We start from the raw sequence: 18733 nt of genomic DNA, 5'->3' as shown, positions 1-18733 counted from the left end.
AATTACATTAACCTAATTAGCTCTGTACAGTTTGATTGATGCTCTAGTGATTATACCAAGGTGACAAAATGTGAGGCTACCCAGGAGAGCTCTTGGTATGGCTGGTTAGTCACTTCTTTGGCTGCCAGAAACCTCTGACAATGAATGATAAAAACATAAAACAAGCCCAAAACCACAGAATCCATACTTGCAGAAAACAGCTCAGCCTCCAGCTCCCTCAGGAATACTTCTCTCAGGAAAAGCATACCAACAGAAAAAGCCTTCTTGTTGCTGTGGCTTCAAGGTAGCTAAAATTTGGGAGGAAGGGAAAAAGGAAACCTAGATAAGTGGCATATCAGAGGAAACCTAGGTAAAGTGACTCTTTTGCATCTGAAAAATGGGAAAAAAATACATCTACAATCTTGATATATCCCTGTGAAAATGCTCTGTGTAAGGGGGATAATGAACCTATAGCATTGATTTCAGCAGGCTCCAGAGCACACCAAACTGTCCTTCCACAGTTCTCCTCAGCAGTCCCATCAGTGCTTCAAATAATTAGATACATTTCTCCCATGAAGCTGTCTGTTTGAACAGGCATCACTGACCCTTCCCCACTGAGCACCTCCAGTGTTGTGTTTCCACATTTTCACCCAATCCTTCATTTCCTCTTGCATTCTTTCTCCAGTCCTATCACCTGTGGCATTCACAGTCTCTGAAATGAGAAAGACATAATTCTCTCTCTCAGGGTTTTTTTCCTGGAGAAGCACCGAGAGAAGAAGAGAAAAACAATTCTCATCTCTACCTGCTGCTCCTGCTGTTTTGCACATGTAGAATGTGTTAGGAAGATTGTTTATTGTCAATTAGATTCTGCTGAAGATTGTTTTTTTTCCTTGGCTAATTACTCAAAGCTGTGTCCTGGCTGTCTAGAGACAGTCACGAGTTTTCTTTAATATCTTTTAGTATTCTTTGTAGTATAACATCTCTATAATATAGTATAGTGTAATGTAATGTAGTATAGTTTAATAAAGCAATTGTTCAGCCTTCTGAGTCAATAGAATCAGACACCAATCATTCCTCACGTCGGAGATTCCCTGTTGCACTATAACACCCACTGAAAACACACCAGCTCAACGTTTCCTTAATTCCTGACACTCACACTTTATAACTATCACAGCCAAGTAAACACACCGCAGGATCCTTGCCATCAATCCCAGCAGTTTTTCCGGAGCGAAAGCAGCTCGTTATCCCCACCTGGAGGACAGACAGACAGACTCCTCGAGGAGCGGTGAGCGTTCACTCACAGCCAGTCTGTCTACAAAGGGAGGTGTAGGACACAGCAGGAATCCCACCAGGACACATCACCCCCAGCACAGGACACGTGAAAAATGTGTATTTTATGATTGGCTTTTAGGAAATATTAAAATGACTATTATATGTGTTATGCTAGAAAGTGATGCTGTATTCATTTTCTTGAGCAGTGTGTTAAATATAGTTTAGGTTATAACATAATGTTAAAATAGAAACTATGCTATGTAAGGTCCTTTTTTAAAGAGAGGACTGCAGCGAGATAGCAGCCACAGGACACCTCAACCTTTCAGAGAAAGAGAATTTATTGCTCTCTTATCGAGTTCTTCCCACCTTGTTCAGCCCTGAAGAGCTGTCAGGATTCAGAGGAAGAAGCTGACACTGCCCAGACAGAATCCTGTGCGTGAATGGAGTTTATGGATCGTGTGTGAGGTGTGTGAATGTGCAGCAGGCTGTTCCTTTTAAGGGTTAATCCTCTGTTAACGTGGGTTCTAACCTTAATCATACTTAATTAATCACTGCCAAATTTTTGTATTGTATTCATTTGGATAAAATTGCTGCTCAATTACAACTGCTGCTAAACTCATTTTTGTTGTTTATTAATTAGACATATAGAACTCTATTCATAGCAGAAGGGACCTGGGGGCCCTGGAAAGCTGGATGTGGGTCACCATTGCCCTGGCAGCCGGGAGGGACAAGGTGTCCTGGGGACATCGGAATGGCCAGCAGGGCAAGGGAGGGGAAATTCCCACTCTGCTCAGCCCTGGGGCCGCCTCACCTTGAATGTCGTGTGCTACTTTGGGTACAGAGTGTAAAAATGACATTAAGCTATTAGGGAGCGCCCAAATGAGGGCTGGAGAGGGGTCGCCTCATGAGGAGCGGCCGAGGGCCCTTTGTTCACCTCGGAGAAGGCTGAAGGGAAACCTCATCGTGCTCTTCAAAATACTCACAGGGAGTAGTGCAGGGGCAGACACTGATCTCATCTCTGAGGCCAGGGACAGAACTCGAGGAAATGGCACAAAGCTGAGTCAGGGGAGGTTTAGGCTGGAGATCGGGAAAAGCTTCGTACCCAGAGGGCGGCTGAGCACTGGAAGAGGCTGCCAGGACACACCTGACATACTTCAAGGAATGTTTGGATAACGCTCTCAGGCAGGCAGGCGCAGGGTGGGATTGCTGGGGTGGCCTGTGCCCTCGGTGACCCCTGAGGGTCGCTCCCAGCTCGGGACATCCCCCGGCTCCGCCACCGCACCGAGCGCCCCCGGCCGCCCTGCCCGCCCTCAGCGCGGGGCCGTCTCCATGGCAACGCCGTCGTGACGTCATCGGCGCGGGCCGTGACGCACAAGGGCCGCGCGGGCGCGGGGCGCGAGCGGCGGCGGGAGGGGCCGCGCTGAGGGCGCTGAGGGCCGGGAGCGGCGGCATGGCCGGGCCGCACCTGCAGCAGCCCAGCTTCCTGCTGGTGGGTGCGGGGACACGGCCTCCTCTGCTGGGGGAATGCACCGGGAACGGAACGGGCCGGGCGGGCAGCGGTGTCTCGGTACACGGCGCTGTCCCGGCCCCTGCAGCCTCGGGTGTGGCGGGGGTGCTGAGGGGGGATTGTCGCGGTCATGGCCGCTGTAAGTGCTGTCCTGCCCGGCAGCCGTGATCGGGTTTCCCTTGTGGTTTGTACCAGGCCACGCTGAAGGCGGATTGTGTCAACAAACCGTTCGCGCAGAGGTGCCGCGACCTGGAGACCGTCATCGAGGAGCTGCCTGCCAAGGTGAGCAGCCCCTGCTTCTCCAGAACCTCCCTGCTTGGCAAGCTGCAGGGGAATTGGTTTTTATATTACGGCTTAGATTGCTCCTCTTTGTCTTATCAAGGCAATCTGTCTGGAACGGGCTGCCCGGGGAGGTGGTGGGGCCCCGTGGAGGTGTTCGGGGAAGTGGCCCTCAGTGCCAGGCTCTGATCACAGGATGGACTCGATGATCTCAGCTCTTTTCCATCTAACTGATTCTGTGATTCTGGGTTTTAGGGGCCTCCAGTGAAACTGTGGGAATGCAGTGTTGCCAAGAATTAAGAACCTTTTCTAGTCATTAAGGGGTTGTTTCATTTCACCACCCTTCATTAATGCCGTTCAGCCTCAGTTTACAAAGAAAACTTGTTTTTAAAATGTGGCAAATAACTGCAAGTGATGCTGATGAGCATTGTTGTAACTTCAGTAGCATCAGAAATCAGGATAGCTCTCCCATTATTTCCATGTTATAGTGCAATGTTTTGAATGGATGACATGCCCTGTGATAACCCAGATACAGACATAAATAAATGGCTGACATATCTCTGTGTGTTCTAGTACATGCAGGAGAGATTGTCCAAGCCAGGAATTGTGCACATTAATTCTTTGTGTCTGTTTTCCCTGCAGGAACTACATGGCATCTTCCCATGGCTGGTGGAGAGCATTTTTGGCAGCCTGGATGGCATCATCGTGGGCTGGAACCTTCGCTGCCTGCAAGGGAGAACAAACCCCAATGAATATTCTGTGGCTTTGGATTTCCTGGATCCCAGGTAAACTCATTCATTTCAGCACAGACTGAGAAATGGATTGGTGAACAAATGACCAGTGTTTTGCCTTTTTCCACTGTGCAAACCTAAGCTCACAGGAGTGAGCAGAGCAGCAGAGGGTACTCACCATGGGATTCACTTTCTGGTGCTTGTTTGCAGTGGCCCGATGATGAAGCTGGTTTACAAACTCCAAGCAGAAGAGTACAGATATGATTTCCCAGTCTCATATCTTCCAGTGAGTAACTGAGTAGTCTAAGATATAAGAAAGGAATGTAGCTGTTGTGGCAGCTGTTGGAGCTTTGCATATACTTTGTGCCTACATTTCAGTGTAGGCCAAAGTGTAGCCAGTTTGGAGCAGACCCATTTCTTGAAATGGCTCTTGAATGGAGGAGGAGAGTTCCCAGCCATAAAATCTCAAGGAGATTGTGGTTCTCAGCAGCTGGATATGTGTGTTCAGCCAAGAAAGCTGCACTGTGATTCTTACTCTGTCCCCAGAGAGAGTTGTGTTTTGGTAGTTGCAGGATTGAAAGTGGCTTTCTAAGTTTATCACAGAGCAGTGCCTTCCCTGCCTGTGTGTTTGAAGTTTGACTGCTGTCCTGGATGTAAAGTGTCACATTTCCAACAAAAATGTTCATCTGCAGAGCTGTTTTGCTGTGTTTCTTCTATTGCTGCCAGCTACGTGCTGTCTAGAAATTGGTTCAGATAGTCCTGCAGGCTTTGACAAAAGGAAACCTCATTTAAATATATGGTAATTGCTGGTTCACAGCTCAGTTAGCTGGACAAAACCAGCAGCCAAACACCACTACTCTGCTGCTCCCACTCCAGCTGGGAAAGTATTTTTTTAAAAAATACTGAATTTAAATTTAAAAAATACTGAATACTCCTTTTCAGAGAGAAAGTTGAGAATTTTCTAAAGACCCTGTATTTGTACACAGAACTACTGCAATGCAATAAAATCACTGAGCTAAAGGTAGAGATCACCCCAGAATGCTGGAATGCAGAATCCCACTATGTGAAAACATGCTTTGCAATATGCTGAGTACCAGATTAATATTTCATTACTCTGTCTTTCAGGGCCCTGTGAAGGCTTCAATACAAGAGCAAGTTCTACCAGAGTGCTCTTTATACCACAACAAAGTCCAGTTTCCTTCATCTGGTGGTTTAGGTTTGAACTTGGCTCTTAGTATCCTTTTAATTGTTGAGTATCTAATTTTCTTAAAAGTATCTAAGACTGAGAGATCATGAGTGTTTCTGTTAAACATTTCTTATCTATGTGGGGTAAAACGTGGTCATGCTGAAGAGTTTGGGCTGATTAGAAATGTTTAGATTAAAATTTAAAATAAACATGTCCTCTTATGAACCCTTCTTGGAGGAATTTCTGGCTTAATCAAGTCAACAACAAAATTCCCAGTGTTTCTCAGCAGAGCCTGTATTTCACAATTTTTGGTTTTGTAACTGCTTGTAGTTTATGCAATATGGTAGGAAAAGGGCACGTTCACTTTGCAGCTAGAGTGCTTTTGGAAGCAGTGTAGCTGCAGCTGAGCTGGTTTCAGTTTGAAATGAATGTCAGATGTGCCAAGAGTAGCACAAACACACATTGTCACACAGAGAACACCTCAATCACCAATGTTTCAGTCAGCTGGAGAGCAAGAAGCCAAGGCTGAATTTGCTCAAAAGCTCTAGCAGGGCACATTAGCATTGACAAAGTACAAATGTAGTGTCTGTTCAGCATCTCCCAATATCCAACAGCTGTACCTGGTTTTTATTATGTGATCCTTAACTCTCTTCTTCCAGATCCATTTGAATACTACATGTTTTACTTTGCAATTAGTTTGATTACACAGAAGGTAAGTACCTTTCACATTTTTTCCCTTAAAATAGTACTGGCCTTTCTCCATAATACTGTAAGAACCTGCTGGGGTGATGTGTAGCTAAATTAACAGCAGTTTTATCTGTTCTGTTGGAATTGGTAATTGCTTTGGTTCACTTGGTGATCCCAGACTGGATAATAAACAAAATCCCCACCTTGGATACGCCAGTAAGCAGCCAAGGCAGCAAGGAGCAGGCAGTGAATTCCAGATGTTTCTCTCCCCCTGCACCCAGTAAGGGTTTCCCTACAGTCAGAAGCACAGCTTGGTGCTGTGGGCTGTGGTTATTTGGTTCCTCTGCCTGTTGTTCCTCTCTTCTGCTTGGTTACAGTCATTGCTGCTGCAGCCCTTCTGTGACAGCTCATTTTCCTTTGCTCCAAGGGGTCTTTGCTGCCAGTTCACCCTTTCTAACACTGGGCTTCTGCTTTTTTATGCTGAGGGGTCTGACAACACCCCCCAGCACTGGCTTAAAGCAGCAGTGTTTAACCTAGGTGCATCCTGTGTGTCTCTTGCAGAACTCACCTGTCACCCATCATGTCAGCCCTTCCAACAGTGCTTATTTCATCCTGGTGGACACGTACCTCAAGTGTTTCCTGCCCACAGAAGGAAGTGTCCTTCCCCCACCTTCTTCAAATCCTGGGGGAGCCATCCCTTCCCCTACTCCCAGGTAATGGCTCCAGTGTCAGGGGAAAATTGTGGGAACAGTGCAGGCAAAATATGGTTTGTTGGAACAAAATCAAACAAGTAGAAAACACCTCCACGCTTGATCTGTGTGTGTTTATCACATAGAAACAGTGGTGCAGTGTTTGATTAAAGTGAGTAGTAATTGCAGGAAGTGGCTGAAGTTTGAAATGTGTAATCAACTATGCAGTTTGAAAGACTGTTTTAAAGTTTATAAAATACTGATTCAAACATTGGTGCATCCCTCCATCTCCCTGTACTGCACCAAGCCCTCCTGACTTGTGTCATTCCGTGCATTTGTCCTCCAGGTCCCCAGCAGTGCCTTTCTCCTCCTATGGCATGCACCACACCAGCCTGCTGAAGAGGCACATTGCCCACCAGCCCTCTGTGAATGCTGACCCAGCCTCCCAGGAGATCTGGAGATCAGAAACACTGCTTCAGGTACCTGGCATTTAAGGAAGGGAGTGCCCTGCTCACTGAGGGTTCTCTTCTTTTTAAAGCAGAGGCAGAGAGGCCAGTTTGCTTTAGCTTGGCTTTGGAATTGAGCAGTGCAGCTGTTGCTTCCTGTTAATGCAACAAAGAACCACTGTGAGGCTGTTAAGTTGCAACTTGGAAAGGCACTTAATATCTTTTCTTAGACTAAGGATCTAACAACTGATCTCAGGCATTTGAGTATTTTTTTCTGGAAAACTTTCTGCATCTCATTTTCTTTCTTTAAATATTCCATCAATTCTATGCTCTGTGCAAAGGCAAAGGTTAAACACAGCCAAGTTGATTTTGTTCATTATCAAGGGAAGGAAAAGAATATCTGGATTTAACAGTTGTTCTGAATCAATTTCCCATGGTGTTGCTGAGCTGACTAATTGATGCCTGGCAGGTGCTAAGAGTTTGTCATCTCAGCCATTGGCATCACCTGGAACATCTTGAATAGGTGCTGCCTATTTACCAGTACAGCTTAGTTTTCAAGTTATATACTGTGATCTTCCTTATATTATCTTCTGACTGACAGTGTGGGGTTGCTTTTCTTTCCCTAGCTGAGAAAATACTTGTTTTACAGATCTTTGTTGAAATGTGGCTTCATCATTACTCACTGGAAATGTATCAGAAAATGCAGTCCCCTCACGTCAAGGTAATAGTTTGTATGCACTCCTGAACATCACCTGGTGGTTGAGCTCTTACCTTGGGATAAATCTCCTGTTCTGTGCAGAATTTATTTTTGTGTATTGGTCCAAAGGAAAGAAATAACAGAGTACCTACATAAGTGTGCCAGAGTTGATAATCCAGTTACAAAGAATGTTGTGAATAAGTGTGTCATCCAGATTTGCCTTCATTGCAGAAGCTGTGTTAGTTTTGTTCTGGTTTTTGTTTCTTTTTTTTTTTGTTCAAGATGAGTTTGTGGGATGGTCACAACAATCTGAACATCAATATCAAAGTACTAATGATTGAGAAGATGCCACTATAAAGCCATTGTGTTTAAATCCCACTGGGGCAACATCACTGCTAAAAATAGCCCAAATTGAATACCAGCAGAGATAGCAACTGTTACTGAAATACCAATTAGTAATTTCTAACATCCATAACCATTTTTAGCCTAAATCCAAATTTTAAAAAAATCTTTCTAAACTGCTATTTTTATTGTTTCATGTTCCAAAATATGCTTTTCACCATAATGGTGTCAGAAGCAGTTCTGTAGCTGCAGAATTTGGTTTATCTGACAAGCTCTTGCTCAGATAATACACTGTTGTAAGCAGTTTGTGGTGGCCTGTTCAGTAACAAACTACTGCATGTAAGAAGTAAGTAAGTAAGTGTTGGGGAGGCTAAGGTTGAAGGCATTATAAATGTAAAGGGAATTTGAAGGAGAAAATATTGATCCTCTGAATTCCCTCTGGGTCACAGTGGGACTTTCATAGAAGGGGAGAGAAATAATAAAAGCTACTCAGGATTTATTCCTGTGTGGAAGTGCAATATGGGAGTTGACTGAAAAATTCTAATCCTTCACTCCACAGGATATGAAATAAAATACATTTATATTTTGCTAGGGAAAAAACATTGGAGAGTTGAAATGTGATGGGTTTTGTCTTTTATTCTCAAAGTTGAGGTCAAAATGCAAACTCACTAATGTTGCAAAGTCTCCACTTGGGACTCCCAGCAGCATGGCTGTGCACCTGTGATGGAAAGGCTTTGCTTGAAGTACCTTTGGTCTGTCTGTCTGTCCAGTCTCTGTGCATCAAGCGCTGTGCTTAGGCCAGAAATGATGATTGCTTTAAACTTCTCTCCTCTGTTCACCCTCTGTATTTCAGATGCTTTCTTCTAGCACTAGGGAGCAGCAATTGCAGACAATGACTCCACGTTATGGTGGAGTAGGGCCTAGGTAGAGCTTACAGTTCTCTGAAATCAGCACTTCAGGATCCTCCACAAGGTGTGTTGAGCCACAACCTGAGGCCATAACTCCCTGATGGTATTTTAGTTTCATCTTTGATGGGAAGTAATCATGAACATGTAAAACAGGAAGGTTTCCTCTTTGGGGGGGTGGAGCAGTGGAATGGGGGACTGGTATTCCCCATGAGATACATCATGGATGCAGGGTCTCTCCTGCAGGACTGAGGAGAGGTTCCAGATCAGCTGGGGGCAGGACTGTTCATTAGCTTGTGATGCTTAAACTGAACTTTGTAGACTGGGTGGGCTGAGGGAGAGCACTCTGCCTTGTTCCTCAGATGAGGAAGTAGAACCTCCAGAAGTGGAAGTTCTGTTTTAACACAAGCATTAAAGACCTTGACTGGAAACCCAAGATGGCCCTATACCTTATTCTTAAAATTGTTGGTAATTATGCAGGTTCACTTGATTGCATTTAGCCTTCTGTGTGCTTGGGAGGAAGGGTAATTAGTGAGCATTCAGTGCTGGATCTAGAGCTGTTTAACCATCAGTGATTTGAAATGGCTGCATATCTGTTTTGGAAGGTGGGATGAGGTTCTGCAGAACTTGCTCACTCGTTGTCCAGCAGCCAGATTTGTTTGCTTTCATGGGTCAAACAGGTCTCAGATAAGTAACTTTCTTGAGGAGAGTCATAGATTTTTTTTCTTAAGCCTTGGTAATCTCATCATAGACTTCCCTTTATGAGTAGGAGGCAGTGGAATGGGAATGAATAGTAAACAGTTTCTTTTGAGAAGATCCACATTACAGCTTTGAATTCTTCTTGGGTCTGCTGTGAACCTGAGGTTAATGCTATTTGCTATGCTGTCATTGTTTTCCCTTTTAATTCAACTATTTTCCAATTCTTTTGTCTGTTTGTTTTTTTCTCTCTCTGATGATCTAGAGTCCAAGTGTGCAGCAGCTTTTTTCCTATTCCCTTCTGCTCTTACCACAAGAAACACTTAAAAAGAAGTAGTTTTATCAAAACTTTGTCATGCTTCCTGACCTTCCAATGCCAGGTGTTCAGCCCCCAGCACTGCATGTGGAACACCCATGAAAATCCAGGGGGTTGCAGGTTCCTGTGGCAGGGGAGTCAGTTTGGAAGCAGACAATCTGCCCAAGCTCTTGGGGAGTCTGCAGTAACAATCCTGCCACTCCAGGGGTGTGGAACCAAAAGCTGCCAAACTGACAGCAGAGGAGATGGGGTAGAGGCTGTTTAAAGACAGCAGAGGTGTGATCTGGAGAGTTAGTTTAGATGCCTGACAACAGTCATTGGGGTCTGTGTAGTGTACATTTTTTGTTTTATGTTTTTTCATTAATTTCATACATGTGTGTCACTGTTGCTACAGTATCCTCTTCACTGTCACAGTCAGAAAATACTTGGTCAGGTTGTTCCTTCAAGAGGGGTCTGGCTGAGGCTGGCAGAGACTTCAGTGTAATGGCAAGGTGCCCTTTGCATCAGCACATAATACTCTGCTAGGAATGTCTTTGCCTTTTTAGATGTGTAATCTTTCCCTCAAAGCAAAAGGAATTTCCTTGTTTGAGGAAATTCACAAGAACTGCAGCCTTCCTAAATGGCCTTTAAGTAGAGAGAAGACACAGGATTTCTCTGGACAGGAAAGTCCAATTTTAACTTCTTCCACATACAAACTGTGCTTCTCCAGCAGAACAGGAAGAAATTGACAAAGTTTTCAAAATAGATGTAAAAAAGCTTGCAGAATATTGCTCTCTTACTCCATTTTTAATAAACAGTGTGTAAATCCTTGTTGCTGCAGTTCAATTCACTTCTGAAAATTTATAAATTCTGGGGAATTTATTTGGCAAAAGTTTCATATCTCCCAGTCCTTGCTCTGAGCTCAGCAAAGAGAACAGACAATTTTTTGATACTTGCTCCCAGTTGTATTTCTGAGTGGATAAGAAATCCTATGAATCAATCTACTGAACACAGAAAAAAGAGGATACTGTGGCTGCAGTTGTTATTGTGATATGTTGTCCCTGACTGTATTTGTGATGTTCATTTTTCCCCCCACCCTTCTTCCTTGGGCTCATTCTCACTTTTTTTTTCTCTTGCTCTCTTCTCTCCTTTTTTTCCCTCCCCCCTTCCTTTTTGTTTCTGTTGTCTCAGCTGGAGGTTCTCCACTACCGACTCAGTATCTCCAGTAAACACCACGGTAGTCCTGCCCAATCCAGCTACCAGGCCCTCCACGCATACCAAGTATTACCATCTTTTCATTTGGTTTCCTTTTTAAGAATCTTGTTCCATCATATAATCTGCCAAGTGTATTGGTGCTGGCTGTACAGCAGCTCCTTCTGCCAAGGTGTGGTTTTATAATTTGAGAACATTGCATTGAAATTCACCAAATTGTTCAGTGAAACAGATACTGAGATATATTAGCAAAGGTCATGGAGAAAAGAGTTAAACTCTAGCATGTAATGAGGACTGATTGGAAACTCTGTTTCTAGAGATGCATTCTTGCAATGTCAGACTTACCAGCTATGCTGTTTTTTGGCACCAAAGCTGTCTCCACCAATGGCAGATTTCTGCCTCTCACACAGTAGTCATTTAAGCAAACCTTGCGTGGAAGAAAAGATCAGAATTTGCATGGCTGTCACCCAGATTAAGGTAGGTAACATCTGGGGGTTTTTAGCCAAGGAAATGTCATTGGATAATACTAAATTTGTGGTGACAATGTCAATTTGGCTGTCCACTTTTGCAAAAGCACAAGTGGTACATTTGCAGATTGTTCAGGAAATGTGCATGCAAAAACATTCCTGTTGGAACAGATTGCTGATTCCTCTTTTCCTACTTCAGCCCTTTATTCATTGGGTCTTCATTTTGGGAATGGGGAGGGTTGAGCTTATGTACTGTAAAGCTCTTTAGCACTACATGGCATTTCCCTGCTCTTTAAATCCTTTTTTTGTTTTGTTTTAACTGAGTGCTATGATATCTCAAGGTGCTGTTTAGAAAGGAACACAGAAAGTACTACTTTAAATCTTTTTTACTGTTATTTTTATTTAATTACTGTACTAAGAATTAACAATGGCACACATCCATTCTGTACAGAAAGGTTTGACAACAAAAACACTTGTGGGGAAAAATAGTTTTTAAACCAGTGACATTCACAATGGTGGTGATCCAGGCTAAGAGGAAATTGTAAGAACTGCTATGTGGAAAACTTACTAACATTACCCAAAATGATGTATTGAAATAGGGTGGTTTTGTAAATTCCAAAGGTGCCTTTGGGGGGGCTTGGGGTTTTTAAAATTGAACCCTTTCAAGGCCTGTAGCAGAGTACTCAGCCTCTCTAATTGCTGTGGAGATCCTGGTCCAAACTCCAAGGACTACACAACTTCTTAGAGTTTTACCTTGCATAAACTCATCAGGAGTGTGGAAAATGTGCTGATACAAGTTGGAGCTGTCAAAAACAAGCCCAGCCTTCACTAGAACGGGTAAAGGTTTCACCCTCTCTTAGGAGAGTCCCAGGCCTGGCTGCACTGCAGGGCTGTGTCTGTCATGGAGCCTGGAGTGAATGTCACAGTGCATTCAGAATCTCAGAGTGTAAAAAGGCATCTGCTTTGCCTCAGGCATTGCTGAGAGAGGACATAACCACAGACACTCCCTCCCTCCCTGCCTCAAGCACTGGAAACTTCTTGCAGCTAACCCCATACACCTTTCCAGCACTTTCCATTATATTTGCAGCTGTAACTTTATAGTTCATGTACATTATTCTTCTCAACTTTTGTGAAACAGAATACAAATTTCAGAATCTGCCTTCAGTGGTGGATTGGGATTAGTTCACTACAGTTGGAGCAGATGACAGTGGCAAAGGAGTTTGTGCTTTGAACAGCACTTTTTTGCTTCATACACCTCCCTGCTGTGTCACACACTCACTTCTGATGAGTGACATCACTGTGGCTCACCATCACTCCTTGTGCTGCTCCCACCCAGGCTGTTCTCCCCCTGAGGGTGTTGGAGCCAACAGGATCTCACAGGACTCAAAACAGTTCCTGTTCTTACTGTAACTGTCTAGGATTATTCTCTCCTGTAAGGCCGATGAGTACCAGCATAGGAAGGAGAACTCAGTACAGCCAGCCATGGGTATAAGCAAAGGACCTGCTGTGCTTCTGCAGCAAGGAACTTACAGCCATAATGAAAGGCTGAATATTCTTTTTTCAGAAAAGGGTAAGTCACAATCTACAAGTTATTCTTGTTCTTTAAAGCTAGCCCAAAACTCAGTGCATTAGAGTACTGTAGAAAACTTTTCTTACAATCCAAATTTGCTGCTGTTTCTTAGTGAACTGATGGCAGAAGATTGGTGCAGCATGTCCTGGGGAGCAAACCTGTCCAAAATCAGGTGGCACCAAACTCTGGTGAAGAACCTAAAAGGAAAAGAGAATTTCCTGTATTTTGATTTGAGAATGTAATTTTCCTGAATTCCCTGGACATTTAGCAAATGAGAACACTCATTAGGTGCCTCTCTTTTGCTTTGGATCTAGGAGTCATTCAAGCCCACTGAAGAGCACGTGCTAGTGGTAAGACTGCTTGTGAAACATCTGCATGCTTTCAGCAACAGCCTGAAACCAGAGCCTCTCTCCCCTTCAGCCCACTCCCACACAGCCAGCCCACTGGAGGAGTTTAAAAGGTTGGTGCATGAGCCTGTCTCTGAAATGTATAGAAATGAAAAGCTGAGCTTTCTCCATGAAAATCTCAGCCTTCTTTGAGAAGTTGAATCAGGCTGTTTTGATGCTAAATACAGAAGTACATTATTAAAAGTATATGAGAACTAATTGATTATGTTTCTTACATCCTCTGAGGGAGGGCAGCTCCAGGAGCAGCTATTGCACCAGTCTATAGAGCAAAGAAAATGCTACCAGAGGATTCTGGCCAAGCTTAATTTAGTATTTGGTAATTAATCATGTGAGTTGAAATTCAATGTCTTGAAGTAGTTTCAGTTTAAAAAAGCAAGTTTTGCTCAGTTCTTTCTCTGTTTGCATTTGTGGAAGTGTGTTGGGTTGTTGGTTGGTAGGGTTGGGTGTTTAGTTTTTAAAATTTGCTGCCAGTTTATACACGTGTCTGTCTTTGAACCTTTTTGCAGGGTTGTGATTCCTCGGTTTGTCCAGGAGAAGCTTTATATCTTTTTGCAACACTGTTTCGGCCACTGGCCTCTGGATGCCTCTTTCAGAGCAGTATGTACTTGCTTCTCCATTAGTCTGTACTCAAGAGAACTAGTTATTAGTTATTACTTAGTCTGTACTCAAGAGAACTAGTTATTAGTTATTAAAACTAGTTATCAGTTATTGCTGTTTAGCAGCTGTTTCTTGGGGTTTGTTTTGTTTTTTGTTTCTTGGCCATCTCTCTTTTCTAGATCAGTAGAATTCTTTATATAACAAATAAAAAAATTAACAAAAAACCCTTCCTGCCTTCCTTTCCAATGAAGTGCTGGCACTCACGTGGGTTTATGTGTGCCTTTGCCCAGGTTCTTGAGATGTGGCTGAGTTACCTACAGCCCTGGAGGTACGCGCCCGAGAAGCCCCCGCAGAGCACGGAGTCTTTGCCTCGCAGTGTCTCAGAGAAATGGTGAGGAGGGCAGCAGCTGGGACTGATCTGAGCCAAACCTCAAGGAGATCCTGAGTAAAACAGCAGGATTTCAGAACTATGCACCAACCTGAGTTAAATTCCTATATATATAAGACTAGAGAATGATTTCTTAGAACGCTGGTTTTTGTTTTGAGAGTGTTCTTTTGTCTCAGTGGAAATTGACCATCTTTCTAGAGACAGTATAAAACATTCCCTTAGTGGCTTTTTTGGTAGTAGTCAAAATAACACTTCTTTAAACAGCTGTACTCACAAATCCTGCACTCACTTTGACAGGGCTGCCTTCATTCAAGAGAACCTGCTCATGTATACCAAGCTGTTTGTGGGATTTCTGAACAGAGCTCTTCGGACAGACTTGGTCAGTCCAAAAAATGCCCTGATGGTGTTCCGAGTAGCTAAGGTCTTTGCTCAGCCCAATCTAGCTGAAATGATCCTGAAAGGTAAAAGGATATTTTTACATCTTGTGTTGTCCTGTCTCACAATAGTTACATCTCATCTCAGAAGCACTGAGGTGCACTTCTCTCCCATTTTTCATGCTATTCTGCCATTCAAAAGTCTGTCTTCCCTAATGTTTGTCAATTGGTTTATTAAGTCTGTAGTTCTCTTCTTAATCGCCCCAGATTGCATTTCACAATTTTTCTTTAAAGGATAAAGAACCCAATTACAATTGTCAGTTTTTCTTATGCTTGTATTACTTCATTATATACTTCAGGATTTAAACTTTATATATCTCTGAAAGTCTCTGTACTTAGTAAAAGTCATGCATGCATTTCAGGATAATTAGGATATGGTGAATTTGGGAGTGGTGAGATTTGACAAATATCAATGTCTGAAGTATGTTTATCCCCTGCCTTTTGTTGAAAAATGTTACAAATTTAAAATGCTGCTTTGTATAATCTGCATTAAATGCATGCTGACATTCCTGCTCTGGGCAGAGAGAAGTAAATAATGAAGACTAATTAAGGCCTCCTTCCCCTTAGAACTCTCTCTCTAAATAAAGTTGCCCAGCAGCCTTAAAGCAGGTGCACCTTCCCCAGCAAGACCAGTGTTATGTAACCATCTTGAGTGCTCTTTGCAAATTCTAGGAGAACAGTTATTCCTGGAGCCAGAACTTGTGATTCCCCACCGTCAACACCGACTTTTTATGAGCCCCACTCTTGGTGGGAGTTTTTTGTCATCACGGTCTCCAGCTGTTACAGATGCCTCATTTAAGGTGAAGAGTCATGTTTACAGCCTGGAAGGACAGGACTTCCAGTATAAACAGATGTTTGGCACAGAGGTCAGGAATTTGGTAAGCAACAAGCTCCTTTGCACCTGCCTTTCTACTGTGACAGATGTTTCTCAGTGCTGAGCATCCATATCAGAAGCGAAAAGTAGAAAACTTCACACCCTGCATTACTGAATAATTTAGCTTGCTGACAGTGACTTCTGGACCCTGGGGGGTCTCAGTCCAGCACAGCTGTAAAAATCTGCTTCTCTTTGATAAATAATAAGTTAATGTAACAGCTTGCTGCCTTGGAGCAGGATATGGTATTTCCTCTCAAACATGCTTACTGTGATCTTCTGGTTCATCACTACCTGCCAGCAACTCAGACAAAAGCAGCAGGAAAAAGAAAAAAAGCAGCTGAAGAACCTAAGCAGCTCTGAGGTTTCTTAAATGCTTCAACAGAGCTGCCTCTGCTCTAAGGGAAATCCAGCTAACAGCACAAATCCACATGCACTAAGGGAGTGAGCTTGCTGGGATTGCTCTCACTTTCAGCTATCAAGGCACAGTTTTACCCATGTATTGATGCTTTGTAGTCCTTTATCTTTGTCCCACACAAGTTTTGGTTTCTGTTTTAGGTGTTAAAACTGGCCCAGTTAATTTGTCAGGCACAGCAGACAGCAAAGTCCATATCAGACCATTCTGCAGAGACAATGGCCAGCCAGTCCTTCTTCTCCTGGTTTAGATTCACACCATCTGATGTGAATGGTTCCTACACAGGCAATGACCTTGATGAAATTGGGCAGGACAGCATCAAAAAAACAGATGAATATTTAGAGAAGGCACTGGAGTATTTGTGCCAGATCTTTAAGGTAAGTAACATCTTTCTGAGAACCTATGCAGCAAGAGTCAGGATTCATCAAATGTTCGTCTGTGTCTCTTGTACTGTGGGGTCACAAAGCTGTCCAGAGACCTTGCTAGTAAATTCTAACATCTTCTCAACTTTGCCTGCTTCAAAATCCATTTTCAGTGTAGATGGAATTAGGTGTTCTGAATGTTTAAGTATCAAACCTACTTTGTTTAAGTGACTACTCTTTTGGACTGTATCATTTATACCAAACCTGTTTATACCAAGCCTGTCCTCTTCTTTCCAAACAGGCAATTTTAAAAACTCTCCTGTATCTTCTAAATGTAGAGCTGTAAAAATACAACTGCAGCTATGGATGAACTGTTAAACTTAAAAAAACCATTTAATTTCTCTGCAGCCACACTGCCTTGTACAGAATTGCCCTAGGAGACAGCTCTTTGATACTCCTTGGGAGCTAAGGGAGATACAAACCATGGCACTAATCTAGAATGAACAAGCACAAACAAAGCTGGAGAGGTTTATCTCATTTTGATGTCTAACTGAGGTGCTATTAAGCAGTTCTTGGTGTCTCATCTGGCTGTCCAAGCCTTCCAAGGCCAATGAGTTTGTGAAGAAATGAATTAAATAGGGGGTGGATCAAACACCTGCTTAGAACTGTGTTATTCTTGTGTAGCTGAGTGAAGCCCAGCTGACCCAGATGATGATGAAGTGTGGGACAGCTCAAGATGAGAATGGAAAAAAACAGCTTCCAGACTGCATTGCAAGTGAGAATGGCCTCATCCTCACACCCCTGGGCAGGTACCAGGTGAGAGAAAAATGATTCCATATCGCTGCCTAGGCTCTTCTGAAAAACAAATTCTCCTTCTGTGACAAAGAGAAATGCAGCTTACCTGGGGCTTAGAGAGGTGCCAGTAAAAAGGTGTTTGAGGTGGGAGCTGCAAGATGAGGTGTTTCTTCTCCCACTTGTAGATCATCAATGGCTTACGAAGGTTTGAGCTGCAGTATCAGGGGGACACTGAGCTCCAGCCCATCCGCAGCTACGAGAACGCGGCTCTGGTGCGGCTCCTGTTCCGCTTGTCCTCAGCGCTCAACGAGAGGGTGAGCACAGCACTGCCCCTCCTCCTCCTCCTCCTCCTGGCCTTCCCCCTGCACATTCCTGCTCTACCCCACCTCTACCTGTGGGACACTCGGTTTGTTCTTACTCCCTCTTCACTGTGGTCTCGATGGGTATTTTCTAGTAGTAGAGGGCTGCTTCTCTGCCTGTCATTCTGCTTTTCCTACACAAAACTTTGCATTGTGATCTATTGAGGGACTCATGGTTGATCAACAGGGGAGTAACATTCAGAGTGAATGCTTCTAAACAGGAAAAGCAAATTCTTTTCTTAGTGCAGACTTGCCTTGTGTTTTCATACCTCAGACATTTCTGCTGTTTAAAAGTGCACTTTGATCCCTATAATCCTCATTCTCTAGATTAAGAAAATCATAAAATGTTATTTTATGACAGCATTTGCAGGAGGACACTAACTTTTAAATGCCTCTTCCCTCAGTTTGCTGATCAGATGCAAGTGCTTTGCTCCAGGGATGATTTTGTTGGCAGACTCTGTCGCTATCACCTGACCAACCCCCAGCTCATACAGAAAATCAGGTACAGCCCCGTGGTGAGGGAAAGAACGAGCCAGAACTGGGGACCCAGGATCAGTCTGAGGTTTCTGGCCAGCTACAGGACTCTGATCTCTTTGCTGATGATCTACTTCCTTGCATCCTGGTTTTATGTTGGGCCAGTTGGCTGCACATTCATTATCCTAATTGGATATTTTCTTTATGCTGTAATAATGACTTTTTTCTTCGAAGGATGGAAACCACATGAACACTAGTTTCCTCTTCCTGGCTTCTAGAAATAAATGTTTTAAGGATGAGCCTGAGATTCCATGACTAAAATGTTTTAATTATATCAGCTCTTCCTAAAATATTTTTTAATACTAAAGTTAATGGAGTTTTATAAACATTGATGTGGCCTTGTGGAGATAATCAATGTAAATTTTATTTTTATAAAAGTCTTCCTGTAGACTCGAGTGAATATGTTGTTTGGGGTTTTTTTTGAGGGGGGAAGAATGAGCCATGAGTATTTATAAAACTGCAGTCATGCCACAGGTGCATCCCATCACTGACCTCCTGACCAGCTCTTCCAGTTCACTGAGGACAGGAAGGATGTGGTGCATGAGACACAGAGCCATTTGTGATTTTGTCCCCTAACCTTCACAGCCTGTGAGTTTTCACTTCCCACAGAA

The 18733-nt window shown here is 43.4% G+C and overlaps 1 protein-coding gene across 2 annotated transcripts; it reads left to right on the top strand.

Moving 5' to 3' along the window:
- The first annotated feature begins 2625 nt into the window (after window positions 1-2625).
- SMPD4 (sphingomyelin phosphodiesterase 4) lies at window positions 2626-18522 on the top strand. Of its 2 annotated transcripts, XM_084217264.1 has the most exons (19): window positions 2626-2740; window positions 2954-3040; window positions 3680-3822; window positions 3979-4054; window positions 4894-5002; window positions 5614-5666; window positions 6203-6354; window positions 6677-6809; window positions 7426-7497; window positions 10903-10992; window positions 13275-13420; window positions 13874-13964; window positions 14255-14355; window positions 14650-14813; window positions 15459-15664; window positions 16216-16449; window positions 17119-17250; window positions 17415-17543; window positions 17993-18522. In XM_084217264.1, the coding sequence occupies exons 1-19, from the start codon at window positions 2702-2704 to the stop codon at window positions 18317-18319; spliced, it is 2484 nt and encodes an 827-aa protein (XP_084073390.1). In that variant the 5' UTR covers window positions 2626-2701; the 3' UTR covers window positions 18320-18522. The 2 variants fall into 2 exon arrangements, with proteins under 2 accessions (XP_084073390.1, XP_084073391.1); XM_084217265.1 differs by lacking the exon at window positions 10903-10992.
- The last annotated feature ends 211 nt before the right edge of the window (window positions 18523-18733 follow it).

Source organism: Fringilla coelebs (genome assembly GCF_963513975.1).
Source record: "Fringilla coelebs genome assembly, chromosome: 17".
In the NCBI taxonomy this organism is placed as follows: domain Eukaryota; kingdom Metazoa; phylum Chordata; class Aves; order Passeriformes; family Fringillidae; genus Fringilla; species Fringilla coelebs.
Note: the sequence above shows the minus strand (reverse complement) of the source record. Positions and strands in the feature narration are given on the sequence as shown.